The sequence below is a fragment of the Vigna angularis genome, chromosome 10 (assembly GCF_016808095.1).
Source record: "Vigna angularis cultivar LongXiaoDou No.4 chromosome 10, ASM1680809v1, whole genome shotgun sequence".
Taxonomy (NCBI): Eukaryota; Viridiplantae; Streptophyta; class Magnoliopsida; order Fabales; family Fabaceae; genus Vigna; species Vigna angularis.
This window is the reverse complement of record NC_068979.1, coordinates 4,545,938-4,570,597: the sequence shown is the minus strand read 5'-3', so window position 1 is coordinate 4,570,597 and position 24,660 is coordinate 4,545,938. Positions and strand designations below refer to the sequence as shown.

The window sequence follows — 24,660 nt, the reverse complement described above, 5'->3', positions numbered from 1 at the left end:
CTGTTTCAAACCAACGTAATTAATGGTAAATAATTCTCCGCGATCTAAAAACAATCTTTTGAAATTTGGAAAGCAAATTAACATATAGTTTCATATTTTAAGCATAACGCTTTTCAACTTACACTATAGCATTCCTCACTTATCAATAAAATAAGTTTAAACGGTAAGGTTGTTTTATTAATATAATAATTTATATTGGTAAAACTTAAACTATTAGCCTCTCAGATACACTGTTGCACTATCTCTACTATATCTATCTATCTCTCTCTCTCTCTCTCTCTCTCTCTCTCTCTCTCTATATATATATATATATATATACATATATATATATATATATATATATATTTCTAACAAAGTTATTATTATTATTATTATATGTATTAGGTTTGTTGATAATGAAGTTTTTGAAAAAATATTCATTGAAAATATACAATATTAATATATATTTATAATATATTTAACTCTTTAAATTTTTATATACTTGTAAATAAAAATTTGGGATCCTAAAATATTTTTAAGGAATTATCATATGGGTTCAATTCAAAAAAATCTCTAATCATTTTATGAGATTTTTTTTTATATATATTACTTAATTTTTTTTATTTTTAGTATTTCAACTAATACTTATTCTCATTGTTGTCATTAATCTCTGTAACTTGCATCAAGAATTAATACTATCTCCAATCTATTAAGACAATAAATTATTTTTAAATATATCTCAAATTTCTCATTTTTACCATATACAATACCAGTACTTAAATTTCTAATATATTTAAGATATTATTTATTGAAAACGTGTTTCAGTCTATCAATAAAAAAATATTTATACACATAAGCAATGTGAGATTGTTAAATATATGATAGGAAAATATCCTATTAAAGTTAAAGATTAAAATTAATATATATCTTCTTTCTTATCTGAAAACTTAGATCGTAAATTTGTTAACATAGTTAGTTACTACAGTTTATTATACCAATAATAACACTCTTTAGAAACTCTTTATTTCAAATCCTTTTGCTCATGAAAGAGTTGTACTCCAGCTGAAATTGCACTATAGGGAAGAGAGCTTGTACAGAAAAGACCCTCATTCCTCTACATTATCAAACCATTTTAGAAAATAATTTGTGGACATTTAAAATATTAATCAACATTCTCTATACATATGGTATACATGTAGAGATAAATAAAAATTATAGATTTATAAATATATGGTATAATAAGAAGAAAAAAAAACTTAACGTAAAGGGGAAACTGAAATTATTTAAAAAAACAAAATAATGTTAAAAAGGATAAAAGGAAACTGGGGGCTATGCAAATCAATGAGCGGATAACTCGTGGATCCGCACCAATTAACTACCTGACCAACCCAGTTAGGTTTTCTTACTTTGCGTCAAACTATTACTTATAAAGAGAGAGATTAACTACCGTCCCTTTGATCACTTTACTATCAAAAAATGGATGATCTCGCTTTCACTTAGCAACAATAGCTAAAAGGGGTGAAGCGATTCAAACTTCACTTACATGGTAGAAAGTCAGTTTTTTCATTAAAGCATACGTGTGTTCAGACTACTTCATCATAAAAAGTAAACTGCTTAGTTTGAACATCATTTTTACCAAAATCTTAATCCGAAGATCCAGTGAGTCTGTGTTATACTGTGACATTCACACAGAAAGCAAATCAAAATTTTCGTTTTCTGTTACATTCGTAAATAACTTAAGGGTAGTGTGAAGGATAAATGTGGAAGAGAGTAAGCACTGGTGATGATACAGAAAGCTAAGTTTGACCACATTTTGATATTTGATTTAGTTTAATGGTTACGTGACAGTATCTGTAGCAAGGCAAGATATGTGTCAAGGTGTAGCAGAAAAAATTAGAAGACGCTAGCTAAGAAAAGAAACAGAGAGAGGTGCTTTGGGATGAATGAAGAAATTGGCCGACAAGATGAGAGGCCAACCAGGGAGCATTGCGGTCCATGCTGTGGGTAACCTAGGATCCAAGTTCAGCTTTATGGACCCTCTGCATCTCTACCCATTTTCCATGTATTTTCCTGTCGGTAAGCTGTTCATATACAGCCGCTACATACTGTATTCCCTTCCCATCACCATTTTTGTCTTTTTTTTTACTCAATTACCCCTTGCATTCTAACCAACTTATTCATTTATAATTCATACAATACAATTTTTTTTTTCTTTTCTCACTTCATATTTATTTTATTTATTTTCAAAAATATTCGATGTCCTGTGTTGTATTGTATACCTTCCCGACACTTTTCACTATTTATATACTAAGTAAAAGTTTTTCTTGAGTTCCGTACTTCTTTTTCAAAGTTCATTTTTCAAATTTTGAAAATACGTAATTTTAGTCAATTTTATACTAAATTTATTTAACGTATTATATATATATATATATATATATATATATAATAGTTAAATTTAACATTCAGTGATAAATTTTATGGTCAAAATTGATAAAATTGAGTAAATTTATATATTTTTGAAGTTTGATAAGTAATTAATAATTTTTAAAGCTGATAGAATGATGGGCGGTGGGGAAAGTGCGTACAATTAACACATTCGTTTGAAGTATTTGCCACCTATTTTCTCTGTAGTAAGCAATTCTCTCTCCTCGTAAGCAAGGACACTGCTTGGTCAAAAGTGTCATATTTAACGTCACGTGGCCCTATGTGGCAATGTGATTTTGGCATGTATACATGACCCCACCTATATCCTTCTTCCCCCACCAATTGCCACATATAAATACCATCCCTTGTGCACTACTTCCCCCACCAATCCTCTTCAACATTTTAGTACAAAAGGATCAAGAGTTACAACCTTCACTTTATACTCTCTCCTTTACATTCTTTCTTCAAATCGCTTTTAGAAGCTACTTTATTGCTTCAGCCTTTCTCCTTTTCAAGGAGCTTCGATTTAATCTCCTCATAGTTCTTTTCAGATAACAAATCCCAGACATCTCTTTCATATCCTTTTTCTACTCTTACCCAGAAAAAACAAAAAATGAAGTTGTTGTCTACAAAAGCCACATGCAACTCTCATGGCCAAGATTCCTCATACTTCCTAGGATGGCAAGAATACGAGAAGAACCCCTACGATGAGGTTCTGAATCCCGAAGGAATTATTCAGATGGGTCTTGCAGAGAATCAGGTTAGGAATTAATTCTCGTTGTATGCGCATAGTAACCTTCTATTATTTTGAATAATAATTAATAAAAAGACAAAAAAAGAACTACGGAAAAGAAACAAAGAAGCAGAATTCACTGTATACGCTTTTGCGTAATATGAATCTAGCTACAGCTTCGACATGCCATCTTATCAAGCTTTATTGAGTGACATCCTAATAATTAAGGTGGTGAGTTTATGAAATTTCTTTTCTTTATTTTCAGCTCTCTTTCGATCTCCTAGAGTCTTGGCTCGCTAAGAACCCTGACGTGGCGGGATTCAAGAGCGATGGCAAATCCATATTCCGAGAGCTTGCTCTGTTCCAGGACTATCATGGCCTCCCTTCCTTCAAGAAGGCATTGGTGGACTTCATGGCTGAGATTCGAGGAAACAAAGTGACTTTTGATCCCAACCACATTGTTCTAACAGCTGGTGCCACCTCAGCAAATGAGACCCTCATGTTTTGTCTTGCTGAACTAGGAGATGCGTTCCTCCTTCCCACTCCTTATTACCCTGGGTGCGTATTAATTTCATCTTCTCGATAGTAACTTGTATAACATTCTGCATGCTTCTTTTGCAATAACTATAAATAATTTCCAAAACGGGGAATCATCTCACATCTCAAATAACATATCATGTTTAAATGTTGTGTCAATCTCTCTCCATAAATATTAAATAAGCCTTTTTTATTTATTGTCTATAAGGAGAGAGACAAATGCACTATTTCAACATGATCTTATTTTCCTAAAATTTGACGTAAGAAAAAACAATATATCCTATTACACATATACACATACCCATGTGGCAGTTCTTTTTTGCTCCCCATACATATCTCTGATGTTGCTTGCGCTTGTGCAGATTCGATAGAGATCTCAAGTGGCGAACTGGGGTGGAGATCGTTCCAATACAATGCACTAGCTCCAATAACTTCCAAATCACTGAAGCCGCTTTGAAACAGGCTTATCAAGAGGCGAAGAAGCGCAACCTCAGAGTCAAAGGCGTGTTGGTGACAAACCCATCCAACCCACTTGGCACTACCATGTCCCGGTGTGAATTGAATCTTCTCGTTGACTTCATCAAAGACAAAAACATGCATTTAATAAGCGACGAGATTTACTCCGGTACCGTTTACAATTCCCCAGGCTTCGTCAGCATCATGGAAATCCTTAAGGACAGAAATGACCTTAAAGATTGCGGTGTCAATGTTTGGGACCGAGTTCACGTTGTGTATAGTCTCTCCAAAGACTTGGGCTTACCAGGATTCCGTGTGGGCGCAATCTATTCTGAAAACGAGGTCGTTGTGGCGGCTGCGACAAAAATGTCAAGCTTTGGCTTGGTTTCCTCACAAACTCAGTACCTCCTCTCAGCCATGCTGGGTGATAAGAAATTCACCAAAAACTACATCTCTGAGAACCTAAAGAGGCTGAAACGACGCCAGAGAAACCTTGTTTCAGGCCTCCAGAAAGCAGGCATTAGTTGTCTTAAAACCAACAATGCAGGCTTGTTTTGTTGGGTTGACATGAGGCACCTTCTCCATTCCAACACATTCGAAGCTGAGATGGTGCTCTGGAAGAAGATACTCTACGAGGTTCGGTTAAACATATCTCCAGGGTCCTCCTGCCACTGTACCGAACCTGGCTGGTTCCGGATGTGCTTTGCTAACATGTCCGAAGAAACTCTAAACCTAGCCATGAAACGGTTGAAGACCTTCGTCCAAGAGTCAAATCACGACAACGGGTGCACCATGAAAAGAGTTCGGTCTTCAAGAAGAAAGTCACTCTCCAATTGGGTATTCCGGCTATCTTCTCGCGAACATCGTGAACAAGAACAACGATAGCCCGGCGGTGACGTGAACTGTGCTAAGTCTGAACGCATGCAGAATTAACTTTATTATTTTTTCCTCCCCGAATATTCTTGGCGGAGTTACAACTACGTAGCTATAGTTATTGTTATTTATTACTATTACTATTTTTTTAAATGATGAAATTGTAGCTAGAGAAGACGGACACTCTATCCATCATTGGATGTAAAGGGTGGTCTTTTAATTAGTGAGCTACCATCGTTTGTACAACTTCCATCTCAATCATCAGTTACCTTATGCATGAAAAATCTTATTAGTTCCTTGGATGAAAAGTTTGAAATGTACAATTTATATCTATTATTAATTAGAGTAGCCGGAGTTTAATTCTAGTTAGTAATGAATGATATATATGGTACATAGATGTGAACATCGACAAAAAAAAATTAATGTATATGTGTGAACACTTACATTGCTTGAAAGGTTACATGTATCTAATATAATAGCACCGGCAAGATAATGGTCACACACCATTGGTTCTGCCGACGCTGACACCGTGTTTTTATTTTATCCTATGAATTCAAAAGATATAAAGATGTTCAACGAAGCATAAATTCTGGACCTTGACACTGACACCGTTATTACTCACTCACTATTGATCCTCTTAGAATTTTTCACTGACAAGCTATCAGTTTTCAAAGCGCATCGGTAGGAGAGAACACGTTGTAGTTACGATGTGAGACAGAGAACACAAAGTCAATAACGCACCCCATTTTTGGTATTGAAGAGAAAGGTGAAAAGGAAACCATCTATTTATGTTTTAAACATTATTTTTTCTCATTTTTTCTTTTCATCAAATAAAATACGTATTATTATACATTCTCTTTTTCTTCTATTTTTTCTTTCTCTTATCTAAACATATCACATGTTTGGTTTTTCATATATAACTGAAAAATAAAAGAAAGTGATGCTAATTGAAAAATATTTATAAAGAATTAAATACCATTTATAAAGTTTTTTTTTGTTTCCATTTTACGGGATGAATAGTACCAACTTGATTTCTCAGTCAAACAAAGGTACTAACTTTTATTTCTATTGTTTACAAAGGATGAAATTAAAGGTTACGTGGGGCCACGGGAAAATAAAAACTGTTGTTTTGAAAGTTAGACTTGGAATATTTCTAAACTTAAAAGAAAAATTATATAATTTTGTACATTATATCTATCTGAAACAACATCTATTTAGTTGAGATTTTGGAATTTTTAGAATTGATATTATGTGATAGACCGAAATAGTGTAGATCAATCGGTCTATACGGTACAACATCATTTATTTAATCTGATCAATTTATACAGTAGATATGCACCCGACGTTAGTAAAATTAGGAGAGTACTCTGTTTAGAAAAAAATGTTTGTCGTTCTATTCCTATAATTTGTGAGATTCTTTGAATTGCCGGCATAATATTGCAAACATATAATGATATAGAAAAACACGTGATAAATATAGTGTACACTGGTTACTAATTGTTAACCGTGGTCACCACCAACATAATGGTCAACCAGACCATTATTCATTGTATTAATTAAGGTCAACCGCGTTGGGTCATAATTGTGCCAGATAAAATAATAGTGGGGAGGATAAAATAATCAAAATTATCTAATTAAAGATATTGATAAGCTGTTTATGAGCAACCGACTGAATCTAAAGGTAAGTCTGTTTTTATTTTATTAGGCCTATATCAGTTGAGATGACTTATAAATATAAGGTCAGAGCCAACAGCCAGGAAAGTTCTACTCACGTTCAACCCGTACTCCCAAATACTCAATAATGACAATCATTTACTAAATATTCAATTAAGAGCAGAAATTCTTTAATCATACGCCTAACTTGAGTGTCGAGTATCTTTTGGAGGTATTTCTTCTTTTGTCAAGAAGACAACTGAGCGGTCAAGACCGAAGTCCACCGAACGAACAATACTGAAGACAACCGAGCGACCCAGGTTGGAAGAAGACAAGTGGAACACCCTTTTTGAGCATCAAAAAGTGGTAAAGTTACGTCAGGAAATATACGTTGGAAAGATACGTTTCTCGATCCTACAAATTCCTACCGAAACACATATTTTATATATATATATATATATATATATATATTATTCTTTTATATTGATTCATGTATATCTATGAATATTTTTGTTATTTTTATAAGTTACACGATGGAGAGACAGAATAAATAACTTAAATTACGGGGGAAGGAAATTCTTTGCTAGTATTGTTATATAATAAACTATTTGAAAGCGTTAAACGATTACTAATTAATTATGTCGGTAACTAAAACTATTTATTTTATATAAATAATATCAGACAAAATTAGAAATAAAGGAAGAAATCAATAGATGTGACTGTTAAAAGGTGAATCGTGCAATTGTTTTATAATTCGTGGTCACCAAGTACGCAAGCTATCAGAAAATGGTGATAAAAAGCTAGAGGTGTTTTCAACGACAAATAAAGTGAAAACGCTTTGCTTTGTTGTTGAACTTTTGTGGGAGTAATCATCACTGCTGAAAAAGTTATTTTGTTGAATCAAAACAATTACGCGGTGTGAAGTTGTAGTATCATGTATGTGCAGGCCATCACTCTCCATATCGTACGAACTACGAACTTTCTTCAAGCAACTTTTAGCTCAGCCACTTTTCAAGAAACCAATTAACGTGTATGAAGTTGGAACATGGAAATATGGTTGGTAGGTTGAAAATATTGAGTTGTTGTGAAGCATAAATCATTCTTATAATTTTAAAAAGGTTTTTGTTAGGTGACTTTATTGAAAATAATTGCTTTTGCACAACCAAAAAAACATGTTTAGGAAACATTAATTCTACTAATTTTAGTTTTTTCTTTATATAAAACTTGTTTTTTTTAATTGTAACTATTTTTCCATAGTCTATATATATATATATATATATATATATATATATATATATATATTCATTGGTCAAATCATGTGTCCAATTTTTCTTATTGTTTGATGATTGCTGGAGATGAAAAATGTGCCCTTGCAAACCTTTTTTCCCCTCCGGTAAGCCAAATGTCAGAGTAGGTGGAGAGATTCCATTTGTTTTCTATAACTGTTATGCATGAAATAATTTTCTTTTCATTTCTCACATTTAATTGTAATGAAATAAGTATGCATTTGTGTTTAAAATATGTATATGTTTGCTTTTAACTCTCTTGGAATAATGGATGGTGTATCTTTGTGTATACTTTCATAACTATTTGAAAAAGAAATACTCATAAAAATGTGAAGAAAACATATTTGAATATATTTTATAGATAATTGATTATTTTTATTTCTGAAACTTGTTTTAAATTATAATAATCGATTTTTACATGATAATTGATTATTATAAGTATAAATAAAATATACTGAGTAAGTAATTACCACATATGCATATTAGTTGATTATATCTATAAATAATCAATTAAATATAACCATAAAAAGTAAAAGAAACATGATTATGCTTTGAATAGCCAATTATTTAATCAATTATGTAAATGAATTATATTATATTGATTATGTAAATTTGTTTAGTAAATTACATCTAATAAGATCATGAAATCAATTGAATGATGATATGAGTGAGTAAAAAAGTTAATGAATTATGACAAAAAAGATCACGTGGAAGGTTTGGTCATGTAATTATTATGATGAATGAGAAGACTTACATAAAAGCCTATACCTAGAGAAATGTCTCTAACGTGAAATTAGATCTGTAAATCTTTTTGAGCAAGAAAACCTACATGACTCACATAACACTATCTAATCTCCTTCAGACGATTGTGTCATATCAATTATCAAAACAAAAAATCGCCATGATAATAAGATTCATTCACATTTATACATTTAAATTTTGTCATATCTTTCAATATTAAGTAAGAAAACCTAATTTTACACAATATATATATATATATATATATATATATATATATATATATATATATATATATATATATATATATATATATATATGTGTGTGTGTGTGTGTGTGTGTGTGTGTGTGTTTTGTGTTTATTTCACTGTTTTACTTTCCTAATTAGCAAAAAAGTTTGATAAATCTTTTGATGGTGTTTTATAGATGGTTTCTTGGTGTTGAAATTTACTACTTTGTTTATTTTTTAAACATATTTACTATTTTTTTGTCGTTCTTATATAAGGTTACATAAACACCCTTCTTTTATTTTATTAAAAAAGGTTTATCATATTTTATACAAAGTAAAATTGTCTCATTTCTACCCATTTATTAGATAAGATAGATAATAAGCTTATTTCTGTTACTATTTTAAAAAATATTATACTGTTGGCGAAACTAACATGTTATTGAAAATAAGTACAGTTGGAACATCCCATATAAATATAATTATTAAAATTATTGAATTATATATATATATATATATATATATATAGATTAAATATATTTTTATTTTTTAATATTTTGGATGTAAAATTAAAATTTTTTCATGTTCTAAATTTTAAGGCATAAATTTGTTATACATGTTAAATGTATTTTAGACTAAAATTTGAGTTGAAACGTATAAAATGTCAAAATTTTAAATATGAATTTGAAACAAAAAGAAATCATCTAATAATAAATGATACAATATATTTAATAAATAACAAATTTTATTATGATAAATTTTAACTCGTGACTTTAATATTATATTAAAACATAATTTAATTTTACCAAACTTGTAAGATTAAGTTTATATTTACTTATATTATGAATTTGTGGGATTAAAGAAATATCTTTGAGTTAACAATATGGATGCCATAGACTATAAATTACATGAGAAAGTGAAAAAGTTTACTAAATTTGTGAGATATGATAAACACAAACCGATTATACTAATTAAGTATAGAAAATCATGGACGTAATTGAATAATATTGAATATCATAAATTATCCTCCACCCTAATCAAAAGCATGTCAAAATAATAGAGAATCGAAAGCATAGTTGAGATTTTATCCTATGAATTTTATAATTAAAAAATTGGGGCTGGGTTAGATGTGACAATTTTGATTACGTGGTATGGGTGACATTAAGTCACATGTGGGTTTCACATGATGTAGCAGATGCTGGGGAACATAGAATACCTGCACTGCGCAATTTGAATAATGCGGAAGGTGAGAGAGAAGAGAAGAGAAGGTAATTAGCAATAGGAATAGTAGTTTGAGATGGAGGAGGTGAATCATCTTCACACGGAGACAAGAAGGGTCAATCGAACATGGCTCTTTGCTTCGCATAATTATGCCTCTCACCGATAACCCATGCAGGAATTTTAGTACCCTAATCATGGGACCCAGAGGTCTGCTAGATAGACCCCTGCCACGTCACTGAATGATTGATCAATTACAACACTGTCTTCGTTTTTCTTACCATGAAAATATATCCAATTTTGTCTCTTTTATTTTTTTAATGCGATGCGATTGCGAGCCACCCTATCCATTACCTTCTTCGTCAAATTAATTTACGTTGTCTCTCCGATGTCGGGAGTCTTTCACTCTCGTGTCACTTCAAATTCAAATTTCATCCAACACCTTATTTTAAAACATAACAATTAACGAAAAACCATGTTTTTCTATTGGTTCTTACAAAAACAAATATCTTTTCAAATATTTATATTTTATCAATTTTTCCATAACAAATTTTCATAAAAAAGAGCACTATAACTTTCTTGATATAATTCTTTAACAAACAAAAAAAAGGCCGAGCTCTTATTAATTAATATTTTAATAGAGATTTTGGTAATTTTTTATTTTTATAGTTATATTTTACTATTAATCTTATATTATATATTAAAATATTTTTCAAATATAAAATAGAAATTTAAATATAATATTAATATGATTGCTTACTCTCAAATATCAACGCATATATATGAGGCCAGCTACTGATAAAAAAAATGGGCTCAAAATAATGTTAAGGGATCGAAATAAATAAAATAACCATTGTAATGATTAAATAATTAGTATAATATAATAAATACAAAGCAAGAAATAAATAAAAACTTTTATCATACATGTAAAGGTGAGAATTAAATTTAAAAGAAAATATAACGCTTAGTTTTGACCGGATGTAAAAATAAAAAATTAACACTGTACTTGAAATAACCTTATGTTTATACAAACCTGAAATAACTTTTTGTAAGTGGTGCAAATTATTAAAATAAATTCAATGGCACATTATGAATTAATAGATATATAACTACAGAGGTAGAAAAGGTTTGTGATGTAATGCCAATTATGTAAAATGTGGGAACTTGTAAAAGAGGCTCTTTTGGATGGAGTAGATATTTTGAAGTAGTCAATAATATTGCGAATAATATTATTCTCACAAGGAGATACAAGGAATGAGACACATTTGTTTCAAAGGTCTATGAGGAAAATATAAGAAAATTTAGTATTTTTCTTTGACTGAGCTAATAATCAAGATAACTTCATGATTATGATTTTAGAGAATTTTATGCTAATATCGCAATTTAAAATTTTTGTTTTGATAACACATCAATCCTTATAGTTGACTCAATAACCCTTTTACATACTTACTATTTTATTAAGTAATTAATACTTTATCATATAATTTTGTTATAACTTTTAGGTCCTCGTTATGCTGTAAGAAAATTTGTACAATATAAGTTGAGCCATGCTGATTTTTCTTGTGAGTTTTACAAATTTTCTACAAAATGTCGCCCGGTAACATTATATGATGAAATTTACTTAAGTTAAACTTTACATATCAAGATATTTATTTATATTAATATTATTATGAACATATTTTTTATAGTATTTATGGTAACCTTTAAAAAAAAACATTATCGATAGTATGAGTAAAAGTGTACTGTTAGTAATTTAATTTAAAATAAATGATTTTATTAAGTACCGAAGATTTCATTAATGGAACTTGGGTTGAAAAATTTAAAAGATTGCGCATTTGAAAAACATAAAAATAGCAATAACGTATGGTTTGGTTAGTCAAAATTGTGATTCAGACATTGGTCTGCTTTCAGCGTGTACTGAGAAAAAAAGAAAGTAACCCTTTTGATTGTACTATTCTTGGTGCGAATGCAGTGATCCATGACCATGACTAAGTTGCTAGCTAGGTGACACAGCATAGTGCAGATTTTGTCCCTTGAGCAGGCTCTACTGAGAATTCAACGAAGAGTTGCTCTGGTGTCATCCACATTGAATTCATTTATGTTGAAAGCAGAGAAAGGAGACTATGAATCCATTCTTTCTCTTTAGGGAAAAAAATGAAGTGGTGGATCTCTGAACTTGCATCGCCATTACCAGTATGTTATGTTTCCAATCGTTATTGGTACATTGCAAGGGAGGTATAGAGTCAAGAAATAGGTGGTTATAATATTCAACGTTTGCAGTATTTATTGTTGTGCCTTGTATTTTCCACGAGCAATGAAAAGGAAAAAACGTGGGTCAGTGAGCTAGAGTGGGATGTTTCCTTTGCGGGTATTAATTAATTGATTTGAATACGGTTGGGAGTGATATGTTACAGAATTTGCAAGAAACTTTAGAGGCAATGCACAAAAAAAATTTGCAGGATTCTGGTGCATGCCATGGGGTGTGTCCACTTTCACACTCTTCTCAAATTGTTTTGCCTTTTCTTGAACCCAAAAGGGGTACACATGTCCACATTCTCATTATACTAATCTATAGTCTTGCCAAAAACCAAAACCTAACCAATCACTCAAACACATTTTTCTTCCATGCAAGATCATTGTCGGACTTAATTTAATGTCATTTTCAATCACTTGCTTCACCCTATTTCTCTATCACTTCTATTATTACCATTATTACATTATTACATTCTAAATTAACCTCACCCTATTTCTCTATCACTTCATTATTGTCTGTGTCACCGTATATAACTATTCACATCTTCTTATTATGGTTTTCTTTATCTTTTTGGCGTACGTGTATTTTAAAAATAATATTGATGAAATACGTATCGATTATGGTTCCATTATTTGAGCATCATAAATTGACAATATATGTTATATCTATCATACATAATTATTTCTATAACTGCATTTTGAAAATATATTCATGTAGACCAGAGAAAACATGATTTTTGTCCTCCAACTTTAATGTTGAAGTGAACATTTTCGATTTGTCTATACACAACACGATGTGAGAATGCACTATTTCAAAACAGAATGCCCTATTCAAAGAAGAAAAGAAAAAGGAAAGAGTCAACGTTTGCCACAAAATTCAATTCTAATTCGTTTTCAAGACCTAAAATTTTTATGACAGAGAAATGGCAAGGTTGTGTTTATATTCACTGTACCTTATCCCTTATATCTCACTTCAATGCTTGACGATGGATTTTTCTATTCTAAATATTGAATTATTATATAGAAATGATGAGATAACTATTGCAAAAATGGTGGCGAAATGTCATAGTTGAACCAGCCATAATATACCATGGTTTTCTAATCTTGTTTTAAAAATCAAGGTTTACTCAATATAGAATCATGGTTTACAGTAATATCTCAGTGAATTAGAAATTTGTTATACCTTTTACATACCTTGTCAAAATTCATGGATGACATTGTCTAATTCCCCTAAACTGACAGCATCGTGATATTTTGTTTTGAAGACCCATACTGAAAATCAAGCTCGGCCCAAAATTAAGGTACTCATTTCGTAATCTCATTTATAGTGGATCATAAGTACGGCCCATTATATTGGTTATGTTGACCGTGGCAATTTCTTTATTTCTACTCTTATATACTTTATTCCTGTCTTTCCAGAAGTAAAAGTTTAAATTATCTCAGTCAGAAATATTCAAGACTGTTGGAAATTTATTATGTATAATTTGAAATAAACTTCTATCTCTAAAAATATATTTTTTATTACATAATTTATAATAAAAATATTTTTAGATTAAAAATAAATTTTGTTATACAATCTAAAATATATTTCTAAAATGTTAAATTTGCATTATATTTCTAAATTCAGTAATATCAAAATGCATTATATATTTTATTATTAAAATTCATAATATATGTCTAAGTTCGAAAATATATTTTAGATTAATTAATTTATAATATATTTTTAAATTATAAAATTTAAAATATACTTTTAAATTTAAAAATACATTTCAAATGGTACAATTTAAAATATACATTCCTTTTAATTTTTTGTATTCTGAACATGAATAATTTATACTTTTTCAACACTTCTAGATATGTGTATGAAAAAACTAGAATGGCAGAAGAAGAAATAGCCGTCGCATGTTGGTATAATTGAGCTTCCAAAGTCTTTTCATGCTAGAGTGTTATTCTCTACCCTATCCCATTTATTTCAAAAAAATACTCTATACCTCCTATCTTTTTCTTCAATGGTCCATTCAATTTTTTTTTCAATGAATCTCGAGATCCGTTGAAGAATTTTTTAAAATTTTAACAAATTTTAAAATTTATTAGAAATTTTAAAAAATCTGTTGAAATTCTTTTCAAAAAAACTTCAATAAATTTTGAAATTCATTAAAGAAGAATATTGGAATGCAGGATACAGAGAGAAAAGAGGAGAGATGCAGGGAGAAAAATCACAGTATGATTTCTAAAAAGCCCAATTATGTGTGGGCAATGGAAATTCCAAATAGAGGGCCTATGACTGAAAGTTGAAAATCTTCTATCGGGCTCAGTTCAGTAATTCTAAATGGGTCAAAGGGAAGCCCATCCCATGTAATTATTGATCTATTTTAGTAATTTACAAACAGGTTTGACTAGCATCGTTGTTTTGGATTTTGTTAAGATAACGGCTTCTAGTTTGTTTGATTTTTGTGGGATCTTGATATTTATATATATTTTTAATTCGTAAAGTAATTTAGAATGAAAAAAGAAAATATTTAATTTATAAAGTTAAGTTAGTTTTTAAATAAATAAATAATTTATAAAAGTTCTGATACACCTTATCGAAATTCTCATTTTTAACTTGCAAAAAAACTAATTTTACTTTTTGAAAAATATAATTTTATTTTTTTATTTTTCTTTAGTAAAAGTGTTCGTAGGATTATTTGTCAAAAGAAACTCTTGTTTAATGTCTAAAATTGTCATGTTGGAATATAAAGTAATGAATCTTATATACGTAAACGGATTAAAATATCTTAACACTCTTTCACTTGCTTAAATATGAAAGATAGAATAAAAAGACACAAACCTAAGAAACAAAAAATAAAAATAAAAAATGCATTTTGAATTATATTTTTTTAGATAAATAGGTGAAAAGTAACGATATGGTGTTTAACTTTTTGTTGGAGAGGAAAAAAATGAAAAAGTTTAGTTAACTTTGAAAACGAACTTTCTTTATATCAAAATGACTATGCACGGATCACACAATGCACATACATTATCATATAAAAAAAAAGCATTAGAAAAACGATTTTAGCGCAAAAAATGGATTTTCTACTACTCAAACTGCGTTAACAATGATTAACATATTGATGAGGCTATCGCAAAGTAAATTAAATCGAGGAAGAGAAGTGAATTAGTACAATTTGAAAGAAGTCAAGAAAAATATATCAAAACAAATAAAGATCAATAAAGGGATTAAGAGAAAGTGCCACCAAGATATCAAGAAGAGCTTGATCAAAACAAAGAAATACTGAGAAAAGAAGAATCGAGGAAGAAATTGAAACTGAATCGAGAGAGAAATTATATGTAATAATGGTTGTAAATAATGTATTTTTTTTTTAATTTTATTTGTAATGTAATTACTAAATAGAGAAAAAATATAAATAGGCTTCAAATGTAAATTAGGAGTGATAAATTGTGTGTACAATTCGAAATTGTTTGATAATATTGCAAACAGAAAAAATTAGCTTATCCAGTATTTGTTGTACCAATTTTGATCACAGATGATTTACTTTATAAGTTCTAGTATTATCCTTGCTAATTTTTATCTTTATTTTTTAATTTACATTTCCGTAAAACCTTTATTTCCACTTTTTTTTCTTCTATCATTTTCCAGTTTTATTTCACATTTAAAGACAAAAATACAAAAAATATGATTATTGAAAGAAAATACACAAAATATTGATGTGATTCGTGTTAGAAAAGTGAGTTGAAGAATTATTACTATAAATGAGTTGTTCATGAATTTAATTTAATATTGGTAGTGTGCTGGTGTGTATTGAATTGAAAAAGGTAAATTTGTCAGTCCATTTTAAATAAATCTACGTGGAAAAGATGTTGTTCATAGAATAATACGGTCAAAGATATCAAATTAAAATCCTTAAAAAAACACATGTAAAATGTAATTACAGAAAGCATGCAGTCGAATATTAGCACTAACTAGTAGATAATGAGAAAGTGTAGCAGTGTTACGAAAGCATAGTTTAGATCTCCACATTGGAGCTTAGATTTTTAAATAAAAACATTATATTTTGTATTGCTTTGTGCATGTGTGTGGGAGAGATTAAGAAAATAAGGAAATGTTTTTAGTTAGCATCACGATGTCATAGGTTCTTCGGTCTGCCACCGTCAAAATGGACAAAAAGAAAATTTAAGTGATGAACATATATAACTTTTTTTTAATATAATAAATAGAAATTTGGTGACTTTAATGATGAAATGAATATGAGAACGAAGAGGAATATGTTTGAATAATGTGGTGGTAGTGAGTGTGGATATGATGAATAAAGTAAGTAATGGTGACGGTGTTGTTGGTTTTGCATGAAAAGTATAAATCCTTGCAAGAAGGTGGTGATGGGCATTTGTCGTGGCTTGAACAGACTGAAGGCTTCAATCAAGGCTGAGTTTGTGTAATTAATGGAGCATTTATTGAAAGAATTGATGTGGGTTGTGAATTTAAAAGAATATCTTAAATCGAATCATAGGAAGAAAAAAGAAAGTGAAAAGGTTTGTTGGTATGCTCTGAATCTGTTTCCGAAATGGTTGGTCTCGTCAAGGGATTATGCTCTGAGTTCCTACCCACTTCATCAACCTTTTAATTGAATATTCACAAAAGCGATACCATTATTGTTCACTCCACATTGCTTGATGGCACTTCCTACCCAACCCGCTTCCATTTCTCAGTAACATCTAAAACTCTCTCACCCACACCTTCTTATAATGTCTTTCATCATCGTAAACTTTACGCTACTGTATTTTTTTTAACAAAATTCAAACCTAATTTATATATCCTCATATATTACATACTCATTTTATAAAAAATAAATTAATTTGAAAGCTGGCGTCCTTCAATATTTCATTTATAATACTCAACAGAAATTAATTATAGATGGTAGCCATCTCCTTTTTTATTCATTTGTCTTCTTGCTGTTGGTTTGGAATGTTGAAAATATGATATAGTTTAAGGAGTGAAAGTGGTATATGCATGGTGTGGCGGAGGGATAAGTAATGATGTGTGTAACAATTTTGTGTTGGAGCTAATGGATAGAATGGAGATTCGTCGGTAAAGACGGTACAGTTTTGTCCACCAAGCGACAACTAGGTCTACTAAGTGTTTTTTTCTTCACAGGTTACATCATGCTTTGTTAGATGGAGAATGATTTTAGATTAATGGTAAGATAAAATGATTTTATTGGTTTATTTATTTATTTCTTTTATTTCTCATATTTCAATCCTGCAGAAAAAGCTCTAATTAATTATACCTTTTGTTTCCATCTTCATTCTGAAAAACATTATTTTTTTAAAAATTGAACTGAAACTGAGTAAAAGTCATAAAAGTCCTTAATTTATGTTTATAATTTAGTTTGGTTGTGTTTTTTTTATCACTTTGACCCTATACATATGTTATTATTATTATCACTTAAGTTCTCGAATTAACAATTAAAATGAAAAATAAATATTGATTTTAAGGTCATAAATAAAATTTATAATTATTTGATCTAATTTTTATTTACATTAATAATTAGTATGATAAAAAAACTAGATACAGGACCAAATCAATTACTTCTTTCTAAAATTTGTAAAATTAGCGACAATGTTGTGCCACATTATTTTTGTGATTTACTGAAGTGAACCACATAAATTTAAACTTCCTAACTTTAGGTTAGTTACTCTAGGTTAGTTTACGTCTACAGCTTGAATTGAAAAAAAAAATGCTTGTTTTTTTTTAATGATGGACAAGCCAATAATGGCTATATAAATAAATATACGAAAAGGAAATACTCGACACATTATTAATTCAAAAGCAAATTAGTGGAATAAAAAAGTGGACTTAATAAAAGTCGGTTCTGAGATCGATAGACTTAATATTTTATTTTAGTTTTTATTTTTACCTTGTTGAGAAATTTTTATGTTTAATTATTGATTATTTAATGTTTTGAAAGAAAAAAAGTTATTTTAACAGGGGTTTGAAAGTTAGATAAGGTGCAGTTGAAGTTTTCTAATGTTGACAAATCAACTATCAACATCAAATCACTTCTAAGATTATGAGGGAAAAGCAACATCAATAATTAAACGTTAAAAAATTGAGAATAAGGTTTTCATTCCAAACGAATTGAGGAGGAAAGTCAACATTAAATGCTGGTAATTTCATTGGAGTTGCATTCTGAGCTGTGAAACAATCATTCAAATATTGGGTTGGCCTGCTTTGACCTCTCAGTAAAGTTTACAGAGTGTCCTCAATCTCATAAATATTGAAAATTTATGACATGATGGATTTGAGATTTTTTTTTTCTTCAAATTATCAAGAATCGTTAGTTTAAGAAATATAATTTATTTCACAACAATAAATAAATAATAATAATTTGTAGTAGTTAATAATATTATTTATTAAATATAATAATTAAATATTTTTAATTTAAAGTGTAAATAATATATAATTAAATTTAGTTATATAAAATCTGTGGATATGAAATCTTAAAAGTATTATGACTCTTGCTTTGGAAATATATCCTAAATTAGTTTAATAGTTTTTCTTTATAAGAGTCAAAAAGAATAAAAAATAAAATAGTATGAGAAAAAAATAATTTTGATATTCAAGATACATATGAAATGAAGACACTGTTTTTATGATATTAAATAAACAACGTACAAACTTTCTTTTTATCAGACTACAAATTCTATTTGGCATAACTTATTTATCTACATCTAAAAAAAATAGGTTTTAACCTTTTGGACAACTTTTTTTCATTATGAAATATTTTCTTCCTGGAACAAACACATATTCTTCTTCCAAATACTACAAAAAGAAACATCAAACCATAATATATTTTTTCAATATATAAATTACATGTCAGGATTTTTTTTTGTTGCATTACCCTTATCATTACAAATTATATTTTTATTTACTAAATTTTATTGACATAGGTTTTTGGACTTAGTGTTTTATTTAAATTTTTTTTCATAATTTTATAATTTAAAATAATTAATAGAGGATGTTTGAAAAAATTGTGAAAAAAAAGCGTGGCAATGGCTCTTATATTGAATAAGCTTGCGAAGAAATGTGTTTAATAAAAAGGTATAGATTTCACCTAAACCGGCAAAGAAAATATTAATTGTTTAAAGAGATGATCCAAAATCAACGTCACTATCTATTGGTTTCTTAGATTTGGTTGGCTAGCTTTAAATCTCAACTTTGGAAGAAATGAATAATAATCTGAATAAAATGGTGAATAAAAGTCATGCTTAATAGTACATGTACAGAAATGTCAAGTTGTGACTTTCATGGAATTCTTTCTTTATTTTATAATTAACAATTACATGTCTTGTATTAGGAGTCAAATAAAAGTCTTATAAAAACTACTTACCATCACACCAATTGAAGCCATTTCCCACTTTCTCATATGCATTCATGGAGTCTTTACCATTCCAAAAACTTATATAATAATAAATTGCGATAATTTTCAAGTAATAATACATAAATTAATAATTTTATTTTTTCTTAATAAATATAAAATTATGAAAAAAATAACATATTGAATTCTATTAAAAATAAAACTACATAAGTTAACTATTAATAAAAGGACATAAAATTCATTTCTATGCGTATAAATTAATTACGATTTTATTAATTTTAAATTTTCAAAGACGTTTTTGAAATGAGTAGAATGATATTCATCTCTTCAAATCTAAGGGGGTTTTGTGTTCCTATTCCCATCCTTACTGGAAAACTAATCGCTAAATGCTTAAATGTTTTATTGATTTCTTTAAATTTAGGTTAAGTTTATTTGTTATTTTAAATTTAAAAGTAGAATATTTTATTCTTGTAATTTAAAAATTGCTCGCTTTTAATTTTTATGAGAGACTAAAATTATCATAAATTAGGGATCAAATGAATATACATCACAAACAAAAATGTTTTAAATTTGAAGTGCCAGAAAAAAATATTCAAATTTAAAAGACTAAAAATAAATTCGTAGTTTAACAAATTTTTAATCACTACAAAAATTATATGTCATTCTTAAAATTTATATCAAGTTATAGTTTGTTTATATTCTAAAATAACACTTAACTAATTACGTTCCAAATTTTGGATGTTGTAGAATGCTAACATTGTTTATTTTTATCAGTAAAGAATTAATTAATAATAATAATAGATTACTTGTTGATAAATATATGTAGACACTCGGAAGCTTGGGAGCTTAAAAAAGAAAAGAAACTCTAAAATGGAATTATTGTGAATTAATAATGAATGAGTACAACAATCTTCTATTTAGAGAATTTATAAGTAATTAATCATGAACAAACTAAGTATAAAATATTTGCTCATCAAATTCTGTCGCGCACAAATAATTTTAAGAATACTTATTAGTAACCGATATCAGTTATACAATTAATTAATAATTACTTACAAAAAAATATATTAAATTCTTTAGTTAAAATTTGGGAGACTGATATAACAAATAAAAGTTAAATAAAGCTTCTCTAATAATGAGTTAGAAGCCAAAACAACCCTTTTTCTAAATCACCCAAGAAACGAGTGAGCCCAACAAAAGGTTTTACTGCATCATTGACACTTTGGAAAATGGGTCTTCCTTATCTTCAAGCGAAGGAACCATGCACGGAGGATCACATCAACCAGAACAACTTTGCCACTATCAATGACACAAATAAGATAAGGACTCAAAAAACCTTAAACATTTGGTGGTGCGCAAGTTTAATGATTGACAATTGTGTTATCAACTCTAACGAATCAACATATCCATTTGAAAAATTAAATACTCAATAAAATCTCGAATTGAATATTTACATGTATGAAAGAAATGAGTTGATAAAAAATTAATTTGTATAAATGGTTTAATGTTTTGTTTACAATTGTTCGTTTAGATTTTTTTTATGATAGTATCGTTTGTCTACGATTGGTACAGTATATATGAATTTATTATGATTTAGCATGTTTTGTAATTTATATTATAATTATTTTGTAATTCATTGTCCAAACTTTACCTTTTTAATTCACCGCATTATTGAACTCGCGAAGTTAAATGTATGATAAACCAAAGAAAAATAATTTTTGACACAAATAAATTTTTTACATTTATTTCATACTATCATTTCTTGTTTTTTATTTTACTTTTTTAAAATACAAAAAATTATATTTTTATAATAATTTTATTCTTCTATTATTTGAAATGAAAGTAAAAGTGTGTCATTGTATAATTGTTCTAACCAAATAAATTTTGAAGAAAGACTTTTAGAAATGGAAGGCTGAGAAATATTGCAGAAAAAGAGTGAAAAATGTGGTGGTTCTGAGGACAAGTTAACCAAGATTCTGATTGTGGTGGTATTTTTTGAGTGTTACGTATAAGGCGATTGATTTTGATGGAAAAGTTTCGAGTTTTACATTTGAAAGGAATAGTTGGAAGAAAGAGAGAGAATAATTTAGAAGAAGGGTTTATGATTTTGAATGCATGAACAGGAAGAAAAGGGATAGTGGGTACGTGTGCATAGTTTTAGTTGGAAGTAAAAGTATGTGTTGTTATTGTCAGGCGGATTCTATATGAGGCATCCAAGTTGAGGGACAACGAGGCTTAATGCTCTATAGTTTCTAGTTGGACTCACATGAGATGTACGCCAACTAAATACCAGACATCAACAAAACTATAAAAGAATGCAGCCATATATTTGATGCCTCCGTTGCTAAATCTAACTAACTCACAGCCAAAATGTTATGCACCTTTCAAACTTCCCACAGCTTTTGCTTTGCTTTTCAAATGAACTTTGCGAAAAATACAAATCAATCAATAGAAACTCAGATTTTCGTTCAATCCAAGTACATCACCATAAATGAAAATCATAATTAAACTGCATCTTGTGGTATAAACATATGCACGTATCCAAACAAACTGCACTTGATCCAGCTGCAGTACAAAACTGACACATTATAGGAATTCAAGGCTCTCGCACTATTACTAAGATTCTTTCCTTCTGTACCATCCATATACATAAGGTTATAGATATATAGAAAAGAAATCCTCAACAAAAGAGTTGTGCTCAATATGTATAAATATGTGGAAGATGTTCGCAACAGTTTGAATGAAACAAGAAACTACGAAACCAACAAATTATGTAAGCGAATTAAACTGAACTCATTAGGGTTTTGGCCAATACCAATTCTTTTTTAGTGGTACAAGTTTACGTCTACACCACCTCGTATTCAGAGCTGTTATTGCATCTGCATTCCAAAGTAGTTACACTCTTCGAAACCAACAACATTTCCAGGATTTCCCTGTCGGCAACCTTCGTAGTCAGAAACCAAAGGTGAGTAAACCAAAGAGTTCATGTCACCCCAACTAGTGCTTTCTGTTGAAGTTGTGTTGGTGCTACCACCATTGCTCATGACGTCCATGGATTCCCTTCCGTAGTTAAAACCCTCCATTGACCGATCCATTTCTTGCGAGTTCACGCAGACCAGTTCGCAAAAATCACTCGGGAAGTTTTCAAACCCTTGAAATATATTTGATGGCTGATAAGGGACGCTATTGTTTTCATCACTCACGACGGCCACATGATTTACCATGGTTGGAAAAACCTGGTTTGGCAGGGAGGGAATTTCACATGCATTGGTGTATGGCTGCTGCTGCTGCTGATGATGATCGTTGGAAAATCTAATTCCCTCTAGTTTGTTAACCATCAAGTTCCTGAGAGAAGTTTGATTGTTCAGACTGTAGTGTTGAAAGGAAACATCAGTCACTGGGAGAGGCAAAGAAGAATATTCTGCAGACCAATAGGGGACTTGATTGATGACTTCAGAAGCTGCTATCAAATTCTCGGTTTCTCTTTTCACATCTTGCTTCTGCTGATTGTTGCTGACACGGCGAGCTTGAATCTGCTGTTCCTTTCTTTGTTTGCCAAGAAGCTTCTTCTTTAGCCTAGTGTTCCAATAGTTCTTTATATCATTGTCTGTGCGCCCTGGTAACTGAGCTGCTATAATTGACCACCTGCATGTATGTATTCCGGCAAGTTCTAAGCGATCAATTAATTGGGTTTCAAGTTTACATCAGACACTGCTTAATTTTACATAAATAGAGACTCCTTAATTAACTTGAATAACGAATTCAAATTAATTTTAGCAGATCAATAGGGAACTTATTTAATTACCTGCTTCCAATACTGACGTAAAGGCTGCAGATGATGTTGTCTTCTTCTTCTGAGAATCCCCCATGTTTGATGTTTGGGCGAAGATAATTTAGCCATCTAAGACGACAGCTTTTCCCGCATCTCTTAAGGCCTAAACCACACACATACAAAGAAAATAAGAAGAAACCTAAAGAATTCTGTGTTCTAAATAAGATTGGCAAGTTAAATGATTATATATATGTAATTGAGAAGTTTGGTTTGCAATAATATTTAATCGACATGTGTTGATTGATGAATAGAGATGGAGAGCAAACCTATTTTCTGGGGCAAGGCTATCCAGTTGCCACCAGTACCATGGTGCTCAATATAAGCCTTGAGTTTAGCATCTTCTTCAGGTGACCATGGACCTTTCTTGACGTTGGCTTTGTCACAACAAGGAGCCCTTCCCATGTCTGCTCTGCCACCTTCTCTCTCTGTGTCAGTTGGTCTGAGTCTCAAGTAAGCCAATCTTTCTTATGGGTTGAGTATAACGATAATAATGGTGTGTTTCTATATATATATATATATATATATTAAGAGGGGGAGAAAGAGGAGAGAGAAATAGCCTGGAGAAGGAGAGAGAGAGAGAGAGAGAGAGCTTTGGAAGGTTTCAAAAAGGTGAAGGAAGGAAGAGATATTCTTTATGCTTAAAATAATGGCTGGAAATAGACCATTATTTTTGTTTGTCCTTCTTACTATGTATACTCTATAATTAAAAATGGAATTATAAGAAAATGTTTACAGAAAGCATGGATATGAATAATGTATAACTCTTTATTTATGTATCATCATCATGCAGTCTCTCTCATATATTATTTTGTTGAAGGAAGGAAGATATGAATTATTGTTATGGAAGGGTGATCATAAACCTCGTGCATGGTGCAAGCAGTGGGACCAAAGGTGAAAGGTTAAAGCGGTGAAACCTCATTTCGTTGAATGGTTCTTTCTTTGATTACGTAATGCCCAGATGAGTGACTCTTGGATAAAGAACCAGAATGAGTGTTCATGTTTGTCATATGGAACTACTTTACCAAAAACCTAAATCAGTTCAACAATTCACTCCATTTGGCCACTCATGATAATCT

At 29.9% G+C, this 24,660-nt stretch overlaps 2 protein-coding genes across 2 annotated transcripts; one reads left to right on the top strand and one right to left on the bottom strand.

Annotated features, from left to right (window-relative positions):
• Positions 1 to 2,789: 2,789 nt before the first annotated feature.
• LOC108335566 (1-aminocyclopropane-1-carboxylate synthase 3) lies at positions 2,790 to 5,286 on the top strand. The gene is made up of 3 exons (XM_017571602.2): positions 2,790 to 3,163; positions 3,402 to 3,694; positions 4,036 to 5,286. The coding sequence occupies exons 1-3, from the start codon at positions 3,017 to 3,019 to the stop codon at positions 5,012 to 5,014; spliced, it is 1,419 nt and encodes a 472-aa protein (XP_017427091.1). The 5' UTR covers positions 2,790 to 3,016; the 3' UTR covers positions 5,015 to 5,286.
• A 17,146-nt stretch (positions 5,287 to 22,432) lies between these two features.
• Positions 22,433 to 24,089, bottom strand: LOC108335500 (transcription factor RAX3). Its single transcript, XM_017571522.2, has 3 exons — positions 23,851 to 24,089; positions 23,558 to 23,687; positions 22,433 to 23,397 (listed from the first exon to the last, which is right to left on the bottom strand). The coding sequence occupies exons 1-3, from the start codon at positions 23,984 to 23,986 to the stop codon at positions 22,623 to 22,625; spliced, it is 1,041 nt and encodes a 346-aa protein (XP_017427011.1). The 5' UTR covers positions 23,987 to 24,089; the 3' UTR covers positions 22,433 to 22,622.
• Positions 24,090 to 24,660: the final 571 nt, after the last annotated feature.

Excerpts from the sequence above, each read along its gene's own strand:
- LOC108335566 (XM_017571602.2), top strand. The coding sequence starts at position 3,017 with ATGAAGTTGTTGTCTACAAAAGCCACATGCAACTCTCATGGCCAAGAT. Across the intron at positions 3,164-3,401 it reads TGGGTCTTGCAGAGAATCAG|CTCTCTTTCGATCTCCTAGA; the intron begins GTTAGGAATTAA and ends CTTTATTTTCAG. Across the intron at positions 3,695-4,035 it reads CCCACTCCTTATTACCCTGG|ATTCGATAGAGATCTCAAGT; the intron begins GTGCGTATTAAT and ends GCGCTTGTGCAG.
- LOC108335500 (XM_017571522.2), bottom strand. The coding sequence starts at position 23,986 with ATGGGAAGGGCTCCTTGTTGTGACAAAGCCAACGTCAAGAAAGGTCCA. Across the intron at positions 23,688-23,850 it reads AGCCTTGCCCCAGAAAATAG|GCCTTAAGAGATGCGGGAAA; the intron begins GTTTGCTCTCCA and ends TGTGTGGTTTAG. Across the intron at positions 23,398-23,557 it reads TACGTCAGTATTGGAAGCAG|GTGGTCAATTATAGCAGCTC; the intron begins GTAATTAAATAA and ends ACATACATGCAG.